Source organism: Crinia signifera, chromosome 1 (assembly GCF_055691185.1).
Source record: "Crinia signifera chromosome 1, ASM5569118v1, whole genome shotgun sequence".
Classification (NCBI taxonomy): Eukaryota; Metazoa; Chordata; class Amphibia; order Anura; family Myobatrachidae; genus Crinia; species Crinia signifera.
This window is the reverse complement of record NC_139217.1, coordinates 95,545,404-95,570,482: the sequence shown is the minus strand read 5'-3', so window position 1 is coordinate 95,570,482 and position 25,079 is coordinate 95,545,404. Positions and strand designations below refer to the sequence as shown.

The following is a 25,079-nucleotide window of genomic DNA, read 5'->3' as shown; positions in this document are numbered from 1 at the left end:
ATTTCCTCTCTCAAATATACAGTTTGGGAACAATCTAGAGCTGAGCATTTAATCTGTGGGATAACTGAAGATGCTTTCCTTGTAAATACCAAAGCAAAAAATTCATTGAATAATTATGCATTCTCTTTTCTTTCAATTACCAGGGTCCCCTGCTTCATTTTTAGCTTATTTTAATATTTTCCTCCTTTAACCATTTCCCGTTTATATAACTATCATTTTGGGGGAATAGATTTGCTATCTGCGACTATTTTACGTTCAGTCTTCTTTATATGTATTAAATTATTTGGGTGTCCTTTCTTGTTTAAACGCTTTAAATGCCCTCCTTTTTTAGCTATTTTAATTTGACTTTGCTGTTAACCCACATCGGTTCTCTTTTGACATTTGTTGTTTTATTTACCCTAGGAATAAATTTATCAGTGCCCTCCTGCACTATTTTTTTTTAATTTTGCCACCTTCGAATAGTAACCATACCTCTAAATAATTCCTTCCAGTTTATATCCTTTAAGGACTTACCAAAGTTTACTTTTCTGAAATGTAAGGACCTAGTTGCTCCAATATAATTATCTTTAATAAAATTTAAATCAAACGTGATCATATTCTGATCACTGTTCCCCAATGTCTCCGTTATGGTTAGACCTTCTGGTGTTCTTTTTGTTTGGAGGCTAATTAACCTGCCAGTATTTTTTGGGAGTGTGGGAAGAAAATCTGAGTACTCAAAGGCAGCCAACAAGCATGAAGAGAATATACAAACTCCAAACAGATAGGGTCACAGTAGGAATCAAACCCATGAGCCCAGTCCTGCAAGGTAGCAACATTAGCCATTACACAATTCGTACTGCCTCAGCTCCATTTCGGAGTCGCAGGGGACAGTGACTGGTGTAATCATGGTCTCGCCCTTCCTGAACTGAGTATCTCGTTGCAGCATTGTGCAGTGGGAGTTGGGGACACACTTACGCTATACACTATGAATTGCATCATTAAACCGTACACTGCCCATTTTACTAGAGAAGTGGGCAACAATGTCAGGGCGGCTGGTTGGTTTTCCCCAGAGAGTCTATGCTGTGTATATATATATATACATATATTTTAGTTCCTTTTCTGAACCAACATAATAAAGGATGTGGTATATGGTCCCGACAGTCATTAGCCCAACGTCGGGATCCCGACTGGCCGGACTCAGACAGCATGGTGAGCGCAACAAAGCCCCTTGCGGGCTTGCTGTGCTCACCATGCTGCGGGCACCTATTCTATTCTCCTCTATGGGGGTCGATTGTCGGGGTTTTGACTGTCAGGATCCCAACGTCGGGGTAATGACTGTCGGGAAACTGTCCGGCACCCAATAATAAAATGCATAAATTACAGCCTGTTCTGTCATATATTGTACTGCTGAGTACTGTATATTATGTATTCTCCCTAAGATGTTCTCATTAATTGAGAAATAAACAGTGGGGCAGCTGGTGGGATCAGAGCTCAGGTAGAAATCAGCTGACAGCTTACAACTGTGGCTATTTTTAGTGGAATTTAATTACGGTGAACTGTTTTCTGCTTCTGTGCGGAGTGTTTCACTGAACTTCACCTAAGCTAGAAAAAGCCTCCTACATTATTGTCACAATAATAACTAGTTTAATAATGCATATCTATAAACCAGAGACATGTATAATAAGTTCCATCAGAATATGATTTGTTCCTATTGCACATAGTGGAAAGATAATCTTGCATTCTGATCTTACATGATGGACCAACTAATGTCCCCTTGTTTAGCAGATAGTTGGGTTTTTATTTCTTCAGTATTCGCTAATATGATTTTAGGTAGCTTCATACTGTATGTATGTTTTGTTTCTGATGTAGAAGTACTGTATGATGTGTCATATATAATCCTATAAAGATACACTGTGTGCCTGTACTTCGGCTGCATCTACAGGATCATACAGTGCAGTGTGTTGTTTTCTTGAAAAGAAAGCAACAGAAGTCTCTTGTGTTTGTGGATTTGGAATGTACACACAGCTGTTTGGAACAGCTTTAATTTACAATTATACTTGTGATGTTAAAAGATAAACAGCACATATATGTAGAAGGTGACCTCCGCGCCACCAGTGCATATATGTAGAGGGTGACCTTCATGCCACCAGCACACATATGTAGGGTGTGACCTCAACACCACCAGTACATATATGTAGGGTGTGACCTCCATGCCACAGTACATATATGTAGAGGATGACCTCCATGCCACCAGCACATATATGTATTATGTGACCTCTGTACCACCAGCGAATATATGTAGAGGGTGACCTCAGTGCCACCAGGGAATATATGTAGAGGGTGACCTCCGTGCCACCAGCGAATATATGTAGAGGGTGACCTCAGTGCCACCAATGCATATATGTAGAGGTTGACCTCAGTGCCACCAGCACATATATGTAGGACGTGACCTCCATGCCACCAGCACATATATGTAGAGGATGACCTCTTTGCCACAGCACATAAAATGTAGGGTGTGACCTCCATGCCATTAGAACATTTAGGGAAAATAAACTTTTAGAATGAACAACTTGTGCTGTCAGCTTCTTTAAGTACAAGAGTACTTTATATATTCATTCAATACTGTACTTATCTAGTTTTCTTATTCATTCATTTTATTGCATGTAACGTAAGAGAAAAGTCTTATAACAAAGAAAACTATTGGGGAAAAAAAAAAAAGAGAAAAAACCCCCAGAAAAACAACTTCAAGGTGTACATGTTTACCCCCGTAACACTGAAACAGACAGCTGCAAAACTCTCAGCATGCTCCATTACACACTCATTCATCATGGTGCTTATATGACACAGACAGTGTGACACCCATTGGCTGTCAAGGGACCTACATTTCTAGATTAGTTGTCTAATGGGGAGCTAACATTTCCCAACCTACCAGAGCACTGCACATTGAGGCTCATTCAGGTGTGGTTTTAAGAGCACTATCTTCCGCAAAGTTACGATGTTCAGTACTTCATGCATGCACAGGACCCTGCATTGTTGGAAGCAGACTGTCAGTGATTGTCAGTCTGCTACTGTTTGGAGAGGGTGGTGTCAGTCTTCGTTTGTGAGTCATGTTGCTGCTGTTTATGGAGTGGGAATATTTTAGGGATTTCCTGGCCTCTGCGATGGCTGGTTTTTGTGGCACCATAAGTCGCCCATTGGTGACCGAGTGATCTGATGCTGGGTTCTAGGTTGCAGTTTGGATCCCTACTGCAGCATGATGCATCTGCTTGTAATAGATGCATCCTGCTTCAATACTATATGCAGCAGCAGTGAGAGCAACTCCAACTGCACCTTAATGAGCCTCACAATGCGCAACGGATGTGTGAGGTATTGGTTGGAAGTGCTGCTTTACCACTCACTGACCCACAAGATGTGATCTGTCCTATATGTAGGGGAGAGATGTAGATTGGCTGAGCTGTCATTAGTATTGGTTCTGTGCCCCATATAGCTTCCCCTGTGGATGTCCTCAATACTAGTTCTGTGCCCCATATATCGTCCCCTGTGGATGTCCTCAATACTAGTTCTGTGCCCCATATAAATCGCCCCCTGTGGATGTCATCAATGTTGGTTCTGTGCCCTATATATTGTCCCCTGTGGATGTCATCAATGTTGGTTCTGTGCCCTATATATCGTCCCCTGTGGATGTCATTAATATTGGTTCAGTGCCCCATATAGCTTCCCCTGTGGATGTCCTCAATTTTGGTCCTGTGCCCCATATAGCTTCCCCTGTGTGCAAGCATTGGATGTACATACTGTAAGCAGCGGTGTGATGCTTTTTTATCTACTTTTTCGCTACTTATCGTTTTGTTTCTTGATATAATTGATTTTTATTCTGTACTGTACAATAGTTTATATGTTTAATTTACCTTGCAATCTCAACACACAAACAAAAATTATGTTCATCTACAGAAATAATAGCACATTATAAGACAGTACACTAGTCAATATGTACGTTGTCTTATCTGCCTTTCAATCGATCTGCGTACGTAGTAATTTCCTTCTTGTACATCATTAACACATGGTCAAAAATGTGTTCTTTTTCAATTTTGATGATTGCGGGTTATGTTTACTGTAAGCCAGAAGCTTCCTTTAAAAACCTGAGCAAGAGTTTCAGAAACAGCCTGCAATAAAATCACACACGCTTCATAAAACACCACTTGATTGATATCACTTGCACCATTAGGAACTAAACGACAAAGGATGTAATTTCAGTTCTTGCATGCAATATTAATCGAGAGCCTTTAAACCATTTTACTGATGGGAACTTTGACAACATGACATTTGAAGAATTGTTAGCCAAAGTCATTTTATCTTAGTCACATTAAAGTAAATAGTATAAAAACCTGTAATTTGCCCTTTTCAGATTTGCATGTGATTACCTTTTCACACTTTGGAAGACTTAGAAACTCAATGGCAATAGGATTTTCCGCTCGTTTCATATGTAATAGTACTGGAACTGTACAGTGTGAGAGGCTTTTCATCTGCACAGTGCTATATTTTGTCATCTAAGTAGATGTAGCACCAATTATCTATGTATCTATCTATCTATCTATCTATCTATCGCTGATTAAAGGTACCTAGGGCTATCTAGGGCTGATTAAAACATATGTAGCTCCCCTTGTATTCCTACTAAACACACGTGTATGGGTGCTCAGGGGCTCGCCAGTCATACTCCCCACCCATGTGCATGAGACTTTGACAATATAAATAAAGCAATGGTTTCATCAATGGTTTTATCAGTAAGTAAAATTGGCACAACTTAAGAACTTTGTTGCCCACCCCCACCCCCCCCCCCCCACACACACACACACGCACACACATACAGTACATCGGGACAGGTGATAGCTGGCAAACACGCAATAAATAAGGCCTTCATTTTATTCCTCAGCTGCCAACTGCCAGTCTTGGCACCAGGGGCGGATTTAGGGATGAGGGCGCCCCTAGGCACAACAATAATGTTTACTAAGTAGGACAGTTTATAGGGGCAGTATCTGCATGTCCTATCCATTTACACTCTATTTAAGATGGAATATAGTACAGTACAGTGGATATTTTGCAGTTATTGGTACATTTTGGGCTGACAGTACTATCACAGGCATCCAAGTGCCGCCCCCAAACATGTGCCGCCCCTAGGCTGGTGCCTCACGTGCCTAATGGGAAATTCGGCTCTGCTTGGCACCCTATTGGTTAATCTGTCTGTTTCTCTGCAGGACTAATCCGTGCTGGGCAGAACTGGTCCTGCGCATACCCAAAGTACTGAACATCTGTACTTTTTGCATGTTGTTGCAGATCCTTCATGATCTGAATGACCCTCACTGTGTGATATCACCAATATATCATTCGAATCCGCATTGGAATTATATATCATCCGATATGTCATGCGGTTTAGCTGAAGCACCAACTATACATATAGGGCCTGATTTTTGTTGGCTCAGTAAGTGCCAAAGATTGCAGCTTAATGAGCACCAGAGAGTCTGCCCGCTGAATACCCATCCCACCACTGTTATTTCCCCTCGCAACCATGTGAGGGGGGTGTGTTTTCAGGCATGCCGCTGCCGGCGAAATAATTATGAAAGATTTCTCCTGGCTTTGCAATTAAGAGTCATTGGAAACTGACTTTTATTTGCAAGCGTCAGGATGAAGACAGGGCGAGTGGCAGACATCCTGTGACATCAGCCACCCCCCCCCCCCCCCCACCAGCCCACATCATCCCACCCGCATTCCCATGGAATCCCTAGCGTTTTCAAGGGGATGCCCATGAAATGCCCCATGGACGACCTCTCCGTCGCCAACCCTCCCGGTGCCAGCCCCAATCTATGCAAGCAGCTCAGTTTGGCTAAAGCCATTCGTTAAAGGGAGCTACACATGCGCATAATATACCAGGCGCATGCGCAGTCCACAAACCATTCGGAATGGTTTATGTCTGAACAAATCAGAATAACCCCCATACTTTATACCAATTAGAACAAGGTGAGAATGTTTTATAGTTGTCTGGACAAAACTAACTAAATATTATTTAGTATTTAACATGTCTAGGCTGACAGGTGGAGTTAGTGCCTTATCAGGTCCCTATCTATTAAACCTTAAATGCCCATTTAAGGTTGCCGCAAGCAGTAGCTGTTTCTTGCATTATCTTCTAGTGGTTCAAATACTGACAGCATCCTCTAATCACTATCCCCATACCATGGACTGATGTAGTCTAATTTCTATTTTAACTAATATTGTTTCAAGTGTATTCACCATGCATTGAATCTGATCTGGAAGCTGAAGCGCAAAGTTACTGCTTGGGCATCATTGTTGTTGGTGAGCCAGTCGTTACATAGCTTCCACAGGGTTTTTTTCTGGTAGAATAATTATTTTTAATTGAATCTCTCATTTCAGGAAGTTTTGATAAATTGGAATTTATTTGTGCTCTTGTAGCTACAGTATGCTCATGCAAATATGCCTTGTGTAAATGCTAGATATAATAAATCTATGTTTATGATCGTCGGTGATCATGAGATTTAGGGGGTTATTCTAGTTCACTCTTTCTGACAAAATCCTTCTTAGATGGACAAAACCATGTGCACTGCAGGTGGGGCAGATGTTACTTGTGCAGAGAGAATTAGATTTGGGTGGGTTTTTACTTCAAAGCGAGATCTATATTGCAGTGTAAAAATAATGCAGCCAGTATTTACCCTGCACAGAAACAAAATAACTCACCCAAATCTAATTATCCTTGCACATTTTACATCTACCCCCCTGCAGCGCACATGGTTTTGTCCATCTAAGAAGGATTTTGTCAGAAAGAGTGAACTAGAATAACCCCCTTAGAGTTTTCATCTGTTTAGGTACAAGTTCCATTGCAGTTAATACAGCGCTGGTAGAATAATCCTAGTTCGTCATGGGGATGGATTAGTATATCTATGTGACCGTAATGTTTAGTAACACAAGGTATCAGCCCATGCACATCTCCAGGCACTTTCCATACTAGTGCACGTCATACATTAAATATTCTTTTTTCCGCAGTATCAGTTTTCTAAAGACAGATCAGTTTTAATTGGGTGCTTGCTTTGACTGGTTGAATTACCTTGTAACTGTCTTGTTGAAATGTGCCTCCAAGGCCTTAGCAGTGATTCTAATCAAATACAATGACACCCACTGGTGTGGATAAAGGCATCACTGATTAATTGCTGTAAAATCTACCTGACTCATAATTCTTTGATGAATTTATGTGGTTCTCTATTTCTGTCCATCCATCCATTCGTCTACACATGGTAATAAAATGGAAAATGGCACTAAATATTTATTAGAATTGGCCAGAGCTAGCGTGAGATAGGCAAAACGATTGTCACTCAGCATAAACTGGCTAGGACAGTCTCGCTGTATAAAGAAAGCCGTTTCCTTGTGTGGGTACGTGTCTTATTCTGCTCATGGTGCAGTGTTTGCAATCATCAACTCTGACATGTTCTGACAATGTTCTGTCCGAAGCCAATGTAGCTGCAAGAATTATATTGTACACTGCTACACAAATCTCTCTGCCGACATCATTAATGAAGTCGTGCTGCAGGTGCTTTAAAACTGTCCATTTATATTTAACCAGTATAAGAAGAAATAAGTGTATAAAAAGTTCACATTTTTAGCAGGATATTATAATTAAGTTGCTTTGTCTTGTAGGGTTTGACGTTATAGTATGTTTCTGTATTGGCCTCCCCATTTCTCTTATTTGTAACTAGTTAAAAGCCCGTCAAAGTGATGGCTTTTGCAATGTACTTTGAGTTATTACCGTTTTTACTTTCACTTTGAGCTGTGACAGTTTTTAGCCAGCAATCTCTCCACCCCACCACAGTCCTTGTCTGCTACTATCTCCAATCTTTGTCTTCTCAGCTCCCTCTCTCCATATCCATCAAATTTGTTACAGATCAGTGTCCCTGCTTTTACGAAGGAGTCATTTGGTCCTTTGAGTGGCTTCTAGTAGTTACTGGCGGTACTTTACCTCGTAGCGGTGAGGAGCAATTAGCCTTTTATATATATAGAGAGAGAGAGATTATTCTAAATTAATCTGGTTGCATAGTTCTCTCTGTTTCCACAGCCAGTCTCAGGTTTTAATGATCAATTATGTTGGTTTGTTGACTGGATATTACAAACCTAATACACAAAAAATGACCCCTCCTCCCCTCATTTAGAGTTGTACTGCCAACAGGGGTGACAGGATTAAGCTGCTAAAGGGGGCAGATAGGGTTATGCTGCACAAGTGGTGGGTTACGATTAGAATACATACCAAAATGTTTGGGGATTTTGACCATCAGGATTCCGCTTCCAGTACTGTGACCATCTTGATACTCATTGTTGGGATTTCGTACCCAGCCTGTCCCGGATCATCCTTTACTCTGTTTCTACATTTTAAAGCAGATGGGAACACAAGTTATCTACAGTATATTGAATATTGTTATTCTGAACATGACTTTTGTGTTCTACCTGTACTGTAAGATGAAAAGGAATTGCTCTCTGCAGTGATAGAAGGTTGATTTTACATGTGACTGTTTCTTCTACAATGGAGTTTCTATATGTTTGCACACCCAGATGCACTTTTACAGTAGTTTGCAGAGATACAGATTTTCCAAGAGCAGGGAGTAGTTGTTAACTATCTATTGATGCTTGAAAGACGATCCATGGACACTGGTGCTAAACCAACATTGAGTGCACTTATTTAGGCCCATTCAGTTAGGATCAGTAGTCCAGCCATATAATAGACCCTTCCCACCGGCATTTAACACCAAAAGAAGTCCTATTATTGGATTTGTTCTTATTTATTGGTTATATTGCCAAGTAATAGCAGCTTCAAAGCTGTATAGAACTCAGGCTAAGATATGATTGTGTATTTTAGATTATAGACCCTGTCTTGTACTTTGTTCTATTCAGTATGTGATGTTAATAGTACATGCAAGCATTCTGTTTTCCAATGTGAATAAGATGAAACATCCAGGCTGTACTGCATGCATTGTATTGATAGTATATTTTCCACTACTGTATCTCATGTTCTCCATATTACGCTCTTAGGATCTTATTCTGCTTGACTTGCAAGGCAGCGAATTTGCAGCCTTGTGAGTCCCCAAGACAATGCCTGCCAGTACGCCGGCCGGTGCACACTCAAAAGGAAATGGGCGGACAGCTGATATTCGGTGATGTCAGCTGCCTGCCCCCTGCACCCGCATCACCGGGTGCTTTCCATGGGAACACCCAACTTTTTCATGGGAACACCCATGAAACGTTGGTCGTTCCCATGGGTGAATATCCCGGCACACTGCCCCACAACCCACGTCCGCAATCTTGGGTGCGTGCGCCCAGCAAACACTCTGCATCTACACATGCACGGAAATGCGTCTCACCGAATGAATTAGAATAACCCCCTTAATGTAACTAGGTGCGTTAGTTCAATGACAATAGAAGACAATAGAAACCCTCAGAAATCGCTGTTACTGAATAGAGTGCTTTAATATTGAAACGTGTTTTAAAGCTACAAATGTAAATACAAAATAAATACATTTTATTTTCCAGTCTTCTATTCACATCATACTCTGCACACACACATGTAAATACTGTATATTATGGGTTTAATAAAAAAAAAAAATGGAATACCACCTTTCATGTGAATGGGGTACATTTGTATGAAATGGGGAATTCTCTGCTGCTTGTATTGTAATGCAATGAATGTAACGGTTATTAAGTATATGAGTCTTCTGACGTTGTAATCAGATGTGATTCAGTCTGGTAAATATCTATACTACAACATCTGTTTCACAGAGTGACCTTCTGCTGAAGAATACTTAGTATCTATTAGCAAATCAACGTACAAACCTACACACTCTGAAATCCTCTAAACTGGCAGGGTATACCGCTGTTAAGCTACCGGCTTGCTACAAATGATTACTGTTAAGTAATGCTTAAAAGAAACACTGTTATAATAATTATAGGAATTACATGTGTTTAAAGAACCTGTGTGATCTGGGAAAAAAAAATATGCCCATTTTCTTTCAGTCTTTTTGCATTTATTTATTTTTTCTATTTTAACTGTTGCTTTCTGTCAAGTTATACTTAGGAATATACTAATATAAATATAATCCAATATAAAGATAGGAAACACCGGTTTACCATCTGTTTAATGTTAATGAAACCATTGGGTTTCCAAGGTACTTTTATGTCAGTGGGAATGTCAATTTAGAATTTTTTTTTAATTAGCCTTTGCAGATAAACTTCGGCTTGCTGACAATATGAAATTTATTTTGTTTACTCCACAGAGCAATCGCCAAACAGCCAAGGGCAATCAACTTTGCAGCCTTTACCACCTTCTCACAAGCAGCATCCCGCAGTACAGCCGCCTTCCATCACATCCCTCAACCGCAATTCTCTGACACATAGGAGGAACCAAAGTCCGGCCCCGCCGGCTGCGCTGCCCGCCGAGCTGCAAACCACACCCGAGTCCGTCCAGCTGCAGGACAGCTGGGTCCTTGGCAGTAATGTGCCACTGGAGAGCAGGTAAATGTGTGTACTGCTGTGTAACCAACTTCTGTAAGGACAATAGACAATACTGTATATATTGGATATTTGTCTCAACTTTTCATATATTGTTCATTTAAACCCTATTATAATAAGTGACAAACAAGGATCTTTTCTCTTATATTTATTGGCTGTACCACAGTTCTTTGCGTTCCTTAAAGCGGCACTACCATACCTCCCAACGTTTATCATGGGAACATCCCATTTCTTTCCTGCTGCCAGTGGGGTGGGTGGGGGGGGGGGAAGGGGGGGGGGCATAGCCAGCAGCTCGCCGAGCTGCTGGGCATGCCCCCACAGTGGCAAAAACCGGGCGTGGCATCACGGCAGTGCCACAAATACAGGCCACATCCCTTTCCTGCTAGGTCACGCCTCCAAAATGTTGTTGTGCGCACTGTCCCTTCTCCCAGACATCAAATGTTGGGAGGTATGCACTACGACTTGGGGAAATTACTAATGCATGTAGTAGCTTCCTGGGTGGAGGAGCGAGGTGGTCCCTACAAGTAGTTAAAGCAGTGGTTCCCAAACTTTCTTGAACTGAGGCACCCTAGCGTATCAGATTTTATCAGGGCACCCCTAGCATACAATAGTTTATTGATACATTTGAAATACAATTTAAATTAAGTAAATGGTGCCTTTTCTGTCATCCTTAGGTTTAGTTATGTGCTGGTGTACATTTATGATTCGGATTATCCACATGGTTTATGATTGGCAGCCACTAGCACTTGTTTTGACCATCACTTTAACCCTAAACCCTAAACAATTTAAATTGGTACTGGACCAGCAACCCAAGGCACCTCTGGAAGAGTCTTGCGACAACCCAGGGTGCCTAGGCACACAGTTTGGGATCCACCAAGTTAAATGATAAGTTAATTAAAATAATATATAATATGCCATTTCTGTACAGCACTATGTAAATGAAAGCAGAGGAGAAGTGTGAGGATCAAGCTTTGGTCTCTTGATTGCAATTCACAACATTGTAATCAAGAGACTATTACAGGTGACCTATGGGTGAATGTTTCCTAGCATGTATGACATTGGGTCTGAAAAATCAGTTGCATCGCATGCGACCAAATCGCATGCGATGCAATGCGACGCGACCAACCCGATTTTTACATTGGAACCAATGTGAAATGGTCCCTCAGACCCAATTATACATTGGATCAAATGTTAAATGCCCCCCAGACCCGATTTTTCATTGTATACCCACCCTGATGGGTAATTACTATCTCAAATGCCCCCCCATTGTTAACGCCACGCCACGATGAACGCCAACCCGAAGCGTGGCGAGCACAGCAAGCCCGCGAGGGGGGCATTCATCGCTGCGCTAGCCACGCTTCGGGTTGACATTTAAATGTAAAATAGGGTCTGAGGTACAATTTAACATTGGGTCCAATGTAAAAATCAGGTCGGTCACGTTGCATCGCTTCGCATGCCATTATAATGGCATGTGATGCGACCGATTTTTAAATTGGACAAAAACGTCTTTGAAGCCAGAAAATCCGGTTGGTCGGGTCTGATCGGGTCCCATCGCATACCTTAAGTTATGGTATGCGATGGGACCTGACGGGCGCCGTGCTAGGAAACAAGTACCATTTTTTGTATACTATATGGTTATGTGTTTCTAGCATCCCATTATATAGTCTACTAAAAGCAAATGTTGTGGAGGAAATGCTTTATGATGTGCTGCATGGCTAGAGTATATTGTGGGTACAGTTCTTTGTAAGCAGAGGTGAGCAGAGACCATAATGCCCCAGACACCTACATTTTATTAGATAGCACCGCCTCACACAGCCTGTATAAAGCACAGAAGGCTAATGGAAATGGACTTATCATTTCTCCACACATCAGTTATGACATGGTATACAACGATTTATTGTGAGACTCATTAGTACACTGCTAAATGTCCCCAATTAATTAGCACTAGCTGAACAATTAATCAGGACTGTAAATCACCGCTGTCACCTCCACATTTATTTGATGAAGTTAAAAAGACTGATTTTCCTGGTTCGGTGTCAGACTGAATATTCATAGCAATGCTAAGGACTGGGATTTGACAAATTATAAATATCGACAGGTCATTACCTACTTACAAAAAAAAAAAGAAGAAAAGCAGGTGTAAATGATACAACAGCATAGGAAATCATTAAGGATTCAAATCTTTTCCCAGTCTGCTATTGTTGTATGCAAGATGTAAGGCATATCTGCAAATAACAGAACAGTATAGCGATGCAGAGTGTGTTACCACACTCACAGAGCTAAACAATTCATGTGTACATTTATGAATATTGTAGAGGAATAAAGCACTTAGTGTCTTTTGTTGGAGAGTTATATATTGAAATACAATCTTCCAACAAAATGTTTAATACATGAATAAACGTAAAGGTGAGTTCAGGGTCAAAGCATGTGACAAAGTTCTGTGACCATCCAAGATTTCTGTAGCTATCTAATCAGTTCCCTGGGTCACTTGTTACTACACGTTTACAAGCTCAATCATCTCCTGTACATTGAGTAAAGGATACATACTGTAATCTTTATAATAAATTAAATCTAAAGGGAGCTTACATTTTCAGAAATTTGGTAACACTAGATACATATGGTTATATACAGGGATCAAAGTTGGGGGAACCGGGTGGAACTGAGTCCACTACCTGTAATGGTGAGGCCCTGCAGAGTATTATAGTTTGCAGGGGGAGTGCCAAAAACCATACCACTGGCCCTGGCTCTGCCTAATGGGCAATGGGTAAGGTGACAGAAGGGAATGAGTTCCCCTACCTCCCCAAGACCATTTTAACCCTGGTTATATAGTGTAGTAAATGCACCTGTCAATACTATGGTGTGCCAACAAGGACTGCACTCATTTATAGACCCCCTTTTCCAATGGATGGGGCATGAGTAGTATCCATCTAGCTACCTACATTTTGTAGCTCTGTTGTTTCTTCAAACAATTCCATATTATTGTTAAGTAACACCCTCCCAAACACCCAATCTCTCGGCCACCTTACCCCTCCACTAGGGACAGCTGAAGCTTTTGGGGGGCCCTGGGTCACTTTTTAAAGGGGGCACACCACCACTCCTCTGACCCTCCACATCTTGACAGCATGCTGGATACAAAATGCTGAAAGGAGTCATTACTCAGCATTTTTTTATATTGCTATAAACCGAATGTTAGAAGTACCCTATCCCTAATTTAGCTGTCATTGCAGAGCCCCCACTGAAGAAGACCACGTGTAGTGACTAAAGCCCAGCACACATCATGGTGTCAGTGTTGTACACCTATGGCTGTTACAGGCATTAGTACTATCACCACCTTTGAACTTTCGCTATCTGTTTGGAGTTTGCATGTTCTTTACATGTTTACATTGGTCTCATTTCACTGTCCAAAAACATATTGGTAGGCTAATTGCCTTCTAATGAAAGTTGAAGGCAAGTATAAAAGTAGACCGCAAACTTTAATTTGGCATATACTCATCCCACAGTTTTGCCTTGTAGAGCTCTGAACGGTGCCCTCTTCCACTTTTCAGTTACACCCTCTACTCTGTAGTGCGGCATAGCTGCTCTGGCTGCTGCTTCACCCTGTCCCTCCCCTGCCCTTCCGCAACTGCAAGCGCTTCAGACAGCCCATAGATGATGGTTACTTTATAGCTTCTCTGGAAACTGGTACATATAACTGTGCTATGCAATTTATCAATAATAAATAATATACAGTATACCCTTTGTGGACCCCAATATTCTGATGCAGTACAGCTGCTCTGTAGCTTGTGTTGCCCCAGAATTGGTGCAGCGTTTTCTAAAACAGGTGTTTTATTTTCTCTTCAATATCACTGGTATTTCTTTCCTCACCCAGCACTACTATGTGTGTTAGATATATTCAATTTGACAAGTTTCTGGTGACAGATTAAATCTAACTCAGCCATGGCTGGTGCTCAATTCATTGATGAATACAAACACCTTGGAATACAGAGGAGAATATATTGCAGTACAATATGCAACAATAAGTCATTGGCCATTAATATACACAGCAAGTCTCCGATAAATGTTTTGCAATTAACAGACCGTTTCTGCCATTTAATTGTAATGTAATGTACAGTAATCTCCTCCAGTCTTAATTTTATTCTCAAGGTTATAACTTTAAAGCAGCAATTCTGCCTAGAAATTATTGTTGTTTTTAATGGCAACTTAAATACTTCTTACACAGTTGTCCCTATACAAATCATTATGTTATTTGTAAAATAGTTATGTAGGTTTGTGTGGCTGCCAGATATGCTTGCTTACCTACCGGCCTGGGTACAGCCTGGAGACTCCAGATAATCAGGTGACACTTCCAACCCCCCCCCCCCCCCGAAAGGTAGGCAAGTGCCCCACAGTCCCTGCCACCCCCGCAGTGCCCTAATTATCCAATTGCATGAGATAAAATGATCTTGTAGAATTCTATGGGGTGTGTGTGTGTGTTGTTTGTTTCTGTGCGTGTGTGTTAGCTCCACATTCTATTGTTTGCTCTGGCCTATTTAGCAAGTATATTTTTACATACAGTATACCATGTGGGAATGAACGATTATGCATTTTTTAATTATCCCAGATCTGTACTGTAGGTAATTATTTACAGAGAAGATAACACAATCACACTATAGAAACCTATCCATTACTCTCTACAACACAGAACTTTAAAAAATCCTTCTCACTTTTCCACCTTTACCACAGGTAAATCCTTAGTTGCCAAGCTTGGCCGGAAGGAGGCTGTGTGGGGGGACACAGACAGCATTGTAGCCAGATCCTGCAGAACAGGACGTGGCACAGCCGCATTGCGTGAACATATATATATACATATTCACCCTGAAAACCAGCCATCACCGTCCTGTCCAACTACAGCATGCTGCGGTAAAACCCGGCGCTTGCGGCCCGCCACGTATGTACGGACGGCCGCATAGGAGCCTTTGCGTTGGCTCCTTCAGACCAAGTGGATCCTGCTGAAAGAGAGATGATTGGATACTATGTGTGGCCCCAGCTTTAATCATTGTTTGCCACCACACAAGGCAGTGTCTGATCTGGTCAAAAACAATGCAACCAGTTAGATATATAGCATGGACAGCTGCTGTTTCAGAGATTGTCCCTCTGCTTCCCTGCATTCTGTTGTGCTGCTTTTCACTGTTAATCGGTCAGCATGACAAGACCTCCCCACCCAGTGCTGAGGATATATAAATGAATCCCTCCCCCTAGTGCAGTGGTTCTCAAACTGTGTGCCTCAGGTTGGTGGTCCAGGAACAATTCAAATCATTTAGGGTTAAAGTGATATACAAAACAAGTGCTTGTGGCTGTCAATCATAAAACATGTGGACCATCAGAAGCACAAATGTATACCACCACATACTGTAACTAAACCTAAGGCTGATAGTAAAGGAATCATTTACTTAATTTAATATTGTATTCCAAATTTATCAAGAAATTCTTTTTATGCTGTGAAAATATTCTGATATGCTAGGGTGTCGTGATACAAGAAAGTTTGGGAACCCCTACCCTATTGTGTACCTGGTGGCTGTTTAGATTGGCAAATCAAAGTCACAATGTTCACAATGTTCCAATAGCGATGATCTGTTGTTCCAATATTATTCTTTTTTGTTTTACAAATATTTTTACTAAATATATATATTTTTTGTAAAACAAAAACAAGTGTTTGAAAAATGACAGTTAGAAGTTGATTGAAGGTTCTTTATCACCTTCCACTTTATCACTGCTTTATCACTTTACCTGGCTTAATACATCTGCACCAAAGAGTGACAAACCTTATACATTAAATTTATGCTACAGTCAAGCAGTGTTAGGGATTTTAAAGGAGGGAAAGGCATACAATTGTGGCAACCCCCTGGCAACGGTTCCCATCCTAGAATCCTTTACCGAGCACTGTACAAGTGAGTTGAGAAAAAAAAACTTCTCCTGAGTTCCTTCATCTTCACTTGACAGCAGTGTATTATATATATTATCTTGTATTATAGCTAATAGCATTTCAATATCTATAAATTTTTAAACGTTAGAAACAAAATTAATTTGAAAATATCAAATATTTTTTTTACAACCAAATAGATTTTACTATAACCAGTCCCTTCACTTTTATATAATGTGTGAGTTTTTTATTCCAATTTTGTTCATTGCGAGTTCTCCCTGAGCTGTCATTTTAGCAGATATAGATAAAGAAAAAATATGTAAATGTCAGAGGCATCGAGATAACCATCTCTAGTTCCTTAGGCAGATATCGGTGATCGCTGACAGCTTTGATAAGATCTAATGATGTTCACAAATATGTCATGAATATTTGAGTCATTTACCAACTTGTCTATTGTGACTGTGTTTTCGGGACACTAGCCTTTTTCTATTGTTTTTATTACATTTGTCATCCATCTTCTGGGAGATGTTGTCAGTTTGATGTATATACTGAGATTGGGCAGTGTTTCTTAGACAAATACACAATAATAAAAACACACTTTTTAATGCGATGCCATTTTTAAAATTTGCTGTGGTTCCAAACATACAGTAGATGTATAAAAATATATGTCTAAAAAAATACATTAATATAAACCATATGTGAACAACATAACACTAGTTAATATGCTATGGCCAGAGCGTGGTACTGTTATTTCATTTGCAGATATATATATATATATATATATATATATATATAAATATATAAGTTTGCAGCTAAATATCATTTAAAAGTAGGAAGCTGATATGGGTGGTGTTTCGCCCAGAACAGATGTCTCAACTCCGTTAACCAGGAAGTACTCTGCTGTCCCAACTAATGTGGTGCCAGTGTCCTGGCTGTAATAGAGGGTGATCAGCTTAGAGCCACTAATTGCATTGCTGGAGTGTCAAGTAGGGGTCATCGGTAAGGTAGTGCTGCTTCAGATTCCTTATGGGGTGGCCAATGCCACACATCCTGGTAAAGGATGGTAATGGTGGAAGGAATGTGCTGTGTTTGTGGCAACATCCGGGGGCGGATAGTGGCATCCCAGCAAAAAAAGGGCTATCGAGGTCTGATTAGGCATCTAAATCAGAATAAGTGTCTCAGTAACAGGAGTGACTTGGTTTAAAGTAGCGTCTTGATCGGAGATTGTGTTAATGTGTTTCGTCCCTTCTTTCTGGGGACTTTTTTCAAGTCTTGAAAAACCATTCCAACACTCTACAAGCTTGTTGTAGAACCACTGCAAGAGTGGTTTTGGGTAGGAAACACAATCCCTAATTGTAATACCTCTGTTTGTGTGGTTTCCAGAATTTCCTCATGGGAGACGTCCCTAAAAAAATAAGGGACCGCTGCACCTGGCTTGTGTCCGCCATCACTGAAGACAATGTCGCTGCCATGCTTGCAACAGTTGAGACCGTAGCTAGGGTGGCTGTGGTCCAGATAGAGAAGGAGATAGGCATTTCATTGGGATCCATTTGCTTGATACTCCATAAAATCTTGACTTGAGCAAGGTTTTTGCATTCTGGGTGTCCCATCAGCTGACTCGAGAAAAGAAGGACGGTCAGGTGACTTTTTGCCCCAACATGCTGGCCATTCTTGCAGCAAGTCCTTGAAGCCATTTCCAGACGCCATCTAAAAACCTGTGCTTATGGTGCTCTTCTCCATTACGACAATACAGTTGCCCACAAGTCCAGGAAAGTGTTATATTGTTTGGCACATGAATGCATCCAGTAGCTTGGTCATCCGCTGTACAGTCCGTACATGTACAGTCCATACATTGCCTCCTTCAACTTGTGTTCCCACAAATCAAGCCCAAGTTATGTTGGATTAATTTGAGTGACCGGAAGTCACAATATGTGTACAATAATTAGAAAGATAGTAGCTATGGATTCTAATAAGAATATAAAACAAAATGTGTACAATAGGTTCTAATAAGAATATAATTACCTACAAACATCTAAAATTGGCATACAAATAAAGAGAAAATCAGGAGATAGCTTATCTCTTAGGTAGGAGGAGGGTATAGCAATGCCCAACGCATTTTGTCTATTGAGACTTCATCCCCACTCACATCTTAAATAGTAACAAAGGTGAGATGCACCAGTTCACATAATCTATGGGGATACAGGGCTATATTGCAAACAGTAAGCACTCCATTTTTATAGATGCAACATATTAAATTTAATAAAGTTCTTACATTTTCACATCATCTTGCAGAGCATCTTGCAATGTTTTGGACACACAAGACCTTTATCAAGCTTACCCTCATAGCAAACAGTATTTAAATATTCATAATAAAAGTATACAGCAATATAAGGTAGTCGAACCTACCTGTACCACGAATGTCCTTTAAATGCCACAGAAGCTGCTGTAGCACATCTTCCGGCGTGCATTATATACTGTATTGTTATCGGTCCCCTGTAGAAGATTGGCTAGATCTCCCCCCAATTCAGGATGCTACTGCTTTAGACAATTGAATGTAAGAGTTGTTATCTCCAGACATAGCATTTTAGTATTGTTTCAAATTTATACAATAGTGCAGTAGTTGCAAGCTGATTTAATTAAGTAATATTTCCTGCAGAGCAGGCCCCGTACAGTTATTAATAAGTTACCATAGGCAAAGATTTTAATTAGTTTTAATGATTCTATTTCTGAAAAAAATGTATTATTTATTTATTTACGTGTTTACTGAAGCCTCATTGTGCAGAGCAGCAGATACACAAAGCTGTGCCAGCCAAGCAGTCTTCTAGTCAGAAGAAATACACATTAACACTGTTGCTCACACTTTTTGAGCATTAATTTCCGTTTAATGTCAACAGCTGTTCGTGATTCACATTCATGCGGCATCCTGTGCCATTTAGGGGAACGTTTTGGGCCAATCTCTATACATTTTTAAGCCTACAATAAATATAGCTGCCAACTGTCCCTAATTTCCAAGGACAATCCTAGGTTTTGAATTAATGTCCCTGACAATTTAACTCCAAGTATCTGATACCTTCCTGCATTCTATAATATAATGTGTTAGAGGTCCAGTATTTAAAAGCAATAAAATTGAATTATGGTAAAGCACCACTAAACCCCAAAATTGAAATTTTCACATACGAAGCATGAAGGTAAAATACATTGTTTAGTGTTACCCTGACATTCCATTGTAATTCTATTAAAAATGAAAGTTTCATAGAGTTTAAAAGGACACTAAGCACAAACATTTTCAGCTTTATCTTATCGCAACTATCACAAGAATAAGAAAAATATGCTACATACTGTATGTACATAAATTGAAGTTATTTGTTCCATGCAAAATTGTATCTATATCTGACCACACCCCAATGACATCATACCCAACCCACTGATGTCACACATGCCTTACTGTTATGCCATGCCAACAAGCTAATGGTTGCTACATGTAGCTACTGAGAAGCAATGCTTATTTCAAATGTACAGAAAACCAACCTTATTTGTCCTTGATTTAACAAAATGTTAGAATTGCATTCATTAACGTACATGAAACATACTTGTCTATCTCTTTGAATAGCCCAGAGGCTCCAAAAAATCCTCCTGGCAACCCGGAAACGGAGGAGAGTGTACCGGAACTGGCCAATTGCCGGCCAATTGCCGGCTCAATCCCCTGTAAAGAGCAAATATGGGTTGGGCAATGGTGTGATTGATGCTGAGTTGCCCCAACTTTACAATGACATAATTTGGGTATTGTATAATGCGAAGTGGGGGCCATGTTTGCCCCTCAATACTTCCCACACCACCCTCATATGCAGCTTTCAGTTAAATGGACCTCGCTGTCTCCTCCAGTGTAGGGGGGGGGGGGGGGGCAAAGCCACATATTCGGCAAGTATAACCTGAAGGCTCCCCTACAGTGTATTTAATGAGCAGTCCTGTAGAACTCTATTTCATTTTTATAATGTGTTAAATTGGCTTATATTGACACAAAGTGATAGCTTGTCAGAAAGCATGTTTGAACAGGTTCTTTCACTTACAACATTTTTTTTTAAATTTTTCGTGTCAAAGCACTTTTTGATAACATTTAAGAATGGCATTAAACTTTCAGAATAAACTGCAGAATGTTAGACAAACAGTAAGGCTGTGGCCAGCAATAAGTAATGTCTGACAAACAGTAAGGCTGTGGACAGCGATAAGTAATGTCTGAATTTTGAATGGCGATCTAGAACGCTCAGCATTAATTCCTATATATGTTCATTATACAAACACAAAGCAAGGGGTTAGGTAACAATGACATGATTCACTGGTAGTCATGTTGTCAAGCCCAACCCTCTTAAGATACTGTAGAAGGGAAAATGGAAAGGACGTTAGTATACATATATATCAAGTTGTTTCCATGGGAGACTCATTTTCTGCACTGAATGTTGTAATGTCCGTAGAGAAAATGATCTGACAGTTGTACAGAGGTGGCCTCCTATATCTAGCTGCAATGCACCATGGGAGATATGTGGCGTGAGTGAGCCACCAGGTCCCGTGCAACTCCGCTACAATCTGTGTGTAAAGAGCAACAGAACTTGCCATGGAAATGATGTATCATGGCAGACACACAGCTATACAAGTGTCACATGATAATAATTATTATTAATTGTATTATTATTATTATTATTAATAATAATATTATATACATAGTGGGACAGGGGCATGACCAAGCTCCAGTAATCAACAGAACATGCTGATCACAAAACAGTGAGACAGTCCTCTAAAGTTGGGACTGTCCCAACAAAGTCAGTATAGGCTTTATAGTATAGGCCAGTTATTTTATGTCAGTGTGTGTCATTTCTATGTATACCACATAACACCATGGGGATGTCCCATGCAATGTTGCTGTAGTTGGGGGCAAATGCAGAAGCCTGATTTGCAAGAATGAATCCATACAACCTGTGCCGCCCATTGATTTAACGCAGACCACTACAATGTCATCATTACTACCTGCACTTGCACCAGCTATATGCTGTATGTAAAAATCCTGACACAGGCTTTCCTTCCCCGTACACATAACTCAGAGCAGCACGTAGCACCCTAAGTAATATCAGTGGGCAGATTCACTCCCATAACATTGCCTCCCACCAGTCTTGGAGATTACGAATGGAAAGTACCGTTACTGTCCCAAGACTACATATTTTGTGGAAAGTCAATAGCCAAGTTTGTTCATCTCAGAACAAAAAGGAGACGCACAAAATGCATTTGCTCAAAATATACAGTATCAGAATTTATTAGGCAGCAATATGCATTATATCACTGATGTTTCTTCTACACCAGGTTGAAACGAAAGAGCTACAAGCTTAATGAATTCAGTACTCCGCTATGCATTGAGAATATGCTGTCTAGTGCAACCCTGTACAATCTTTGTCCTTAAATAATCGTTTCCTGTTTTTATTTGAGGGAACAATAAATATGAACCCTCTGCTGCTTTTTATATCTACCCGCATAGATTATTGCTACCACATACCATAGACACCTTGCCGTGTTTTGTCATATTTAAAAGAACGTACGGTATGCTTTGGAGAGTTTTATTCAAGAGTACAAAAATGTAATACTTAAATATAAAAAAATAAAAAAAATGCACCAAAAGTATGTTCACACATGGGGGGAACTTGTGTTCCTTGACAGACGTTTTGTCACGTACAGTGTTTGCGAGAAGTGTAGTCCCAGAAACATGTTAATTCATTTGACACATGAAAGCATAGATAATCCTGTAGAAAGCATGGGTAAAATCGCACATTTACACTTAAACATTTATGAATTGCTTTGAATGTGTTTCGGGAATTCACACTATAATTTATGCTTTATTTGCTTTTGAACTGTTTAATAAAATATTAACTGTATAGTTTCCAAAGTTTACATGTAATAATTTATAAGGGACTAGGGACCAACCATCATTTGATTTTCCCTGTAAAGATATGGAAAGCAAAATGTACATTAGATTTGGTGAGGACTGCGTGCCTTCCGAGCAGTACATTTCATTACTCCCACTTTCTTTTCTGAAGCTTTTATTTCTCTATTCTTTAGGCCCCCATACACTGAGATGATTTGCGCCGATTCTGAAGAATCGGCCCATCAAATCGGCCCAAATCGGGTCAGTTAGATGTCCCCTCAGGTCCAATGCATCTCAGGTCCAATGCCCTGTGTGCATCTCTCAATCCTGGCAGAACAGACCTATAGTACTGGAGTACTTCTCTTGTGCATTACTTGCAAACAGATGTTTCTCTCCATAAAGTGAATTGTTCTGTGCTGTGCATGTGTGTAGTGTGTTTTCTCAAATTAAAGGAAAAAGGAACACCCTGTTTTAATATGCAACTTTTGGCATTTCCATAACATTCAATACTCATTAGAATGAAACACAAATTACACTGTATGCACTGCATATGCCATGATATTTGGTGTAATGTGATTTAAAGTTACATTTAGAACACAAACATTGCAGGTAATTACAATATAAAAAAATTATACATTTCGCTTCAGCTGGCAAGCCATTATTCCCCCCACTCCAGAGGAGCACAAGTTCCTGGCAAAGTAGGGTGCAAACACAGGTTCCTCTTCTCAATTTCTCAATGTCCCTATGCTAGATAGCTAGTGTGCAGCCCCCCGTCCCCCCCTGCCCGAGTAAGTACATTTTGCAGCCTGATCAGTGTGCACGGATGTGTTTCTAGGGGGCTCAAAAACTTCAGCCTTCTTACCCCACACATCTGCAGGGACTACCAGTCATACATTGCTATTCTCTCCACATTGGCCTGTGTGTAATCGAACTATGACCCCTTGTGAGCCAATTTTACCACCAAGTGTTCCTTTTGTTCTAGATGAAGTACCGAAGATGGTGCAAAATCAAAGTATATAGCTGTGCGCTATATAAAACGGGCATTTTCGCTGATCCACAGAGTTTCCGACACTCCACAGCCGGAACATTGAATTCCGACTGTCGGAATGAAACAAAAATGGCCAGGGAATCCGACTGTCGGGACGTTCCGACAGTCAGAATCCTATATTGAATACCCCCCTAAGTGTTCAAGACTGGAGAATTTTTGTTTTGAGTGGGGTATTCTGCAAATATTTTAATTATAAATTAAATGTCACTGATCTGATTTTTGTACAGTATTTGAATATTTTGCCCAATGTCTCCTTACTCCAATACCGCTGTTAGTTATAAATCGATGTTGTGCTGCACTACAGCTGTAATACACAGGAAGTTATCAATGGTTCCCATTACCCCAGTCTTCCAATATACCTTTTTGATATTCCAAGTAGATACACGTCTAGTGAAATAGAAGCCTTCTTAATATTGGATGAAGAGTGCAGCATGCAACTTTTAAAGGGCTGATTGCAAAATCTCCCAAACAAGCAATGCTCTTTGAAAAACATAGTAGCAAGACTAGTATGCTATGCACAAGCATGTGTTTTAAAGTTAAACCAACACTCATGTCTTATTCTTATGAAGTCATACATAAAGACACTGTTCAAAAGATAAATCTAAATTTAATAAAAAAAATCTGATCCCATTGAACTTACTTTTATCATTTCTGTTTGATTTTGTTTTCCATTATTGAGTAGCTTCTGTCAAAATGATGCATGTGCAGTAGTACTATCCTCATCATTGCTCATTCAAAAGTTTTTTTGTTTGGTGGAGGGGGGTAGTGGGGGTAGTTTTTTTTGTACCATATGTGCATTTAATATATAAATATGAATGTGTTTTGGTAACAGTAACCTTTTAGAACATCTAGTCTCCAAGCCAGTCTGAGCCTATAATGAATGAGTGTCGTACTGTAGGCAAGATGATGAGATAAGTAGGGGTCAGAGGCAGAACTCTGGGAGGCAATGGAGTCATCTGCTGCCGGGCTCCTGTTCCCAAGGGGGCACCTCTCCTCCCCTTCAAGTTGAATCAGTCAAATTAAAGCAGTTGATATTTGTGCAAGTGTCAGACCCTGTGTTAGATCCCATTACCCTACTGGAGACACACCTTACTGAATGAGCAATTTGGGGGGGCACCAATACTTATCTGGCCTCTGGGAAACTGGGATGAACTTACGCCACTGGTAGGGGTAAATTTACTAAAGGTTCTAAAAATGAAAAGCGGTGATGTTGCCCATAGAAACCAATTATACTCTAGCATTTTTCTGTTGCATCGTAGAAAATGATAGACTGCATCTGATTGGATACTATTGTTAACATCACCCCTTTGTTATTTTTCGAACCTTTAGTAAATTTAAATTTAGTAAAACATTTTTTCCAGATTATGGTGCAAAAAGGTCAACAAGCAGTGCTGCAACTAGTGCAGTGAGAGAGGGGCAGAGGTTCAGAATGCACACCTGAATAGGGTGCAAAAAAATATTTTGTAGGTAACAGAGGAGTCATTGGGTGGTGGTGGTGGTGGTGGGGGCTGATTTTCTTTTTTATTTCCAGTTATGGAACTTAGTGTTTCCCCTAGGAATTTTTGGGGGCAGGGCGCCGCTGTATGGGATGGGGGCGGACCGGGCCCGCCGACGTCATCGTTGTAGGCGTGCCCGGGCCGCCGTGTCATCAAAGGAGGCGTGCCCGGGCCGCCGCGTCATCAAAGGAGGCGTGTCCG

General features: G+C 40.5%; 1 protein-coding gene across 18 annotated transcripts in view; it reads left to right on the top strand.

Annotated features, from left to right (window-relative positions):
* Positions 1–25,079, top strand: part of TENM3 (teneurin transmembrane protein 3) — a 2,716,013-nt gene that overhangs the window by 2,455,291 nt on the left and 235,643 nt on the right. For all 18 annotated transcript variants that reach the window (XM_083170719.1, XM_083170736.1, XM_083170731.1 and 15 more), the window contains one exon: positions 10,296–10,533. In XM_083170719.1, the coding sequence (XP_083026845.1) occupies positions 10,296–10,533 (238 nt within the window). The remainder of the gene's footprint in view (positions 1–10,295; positions 10,534–25,079) is intronic.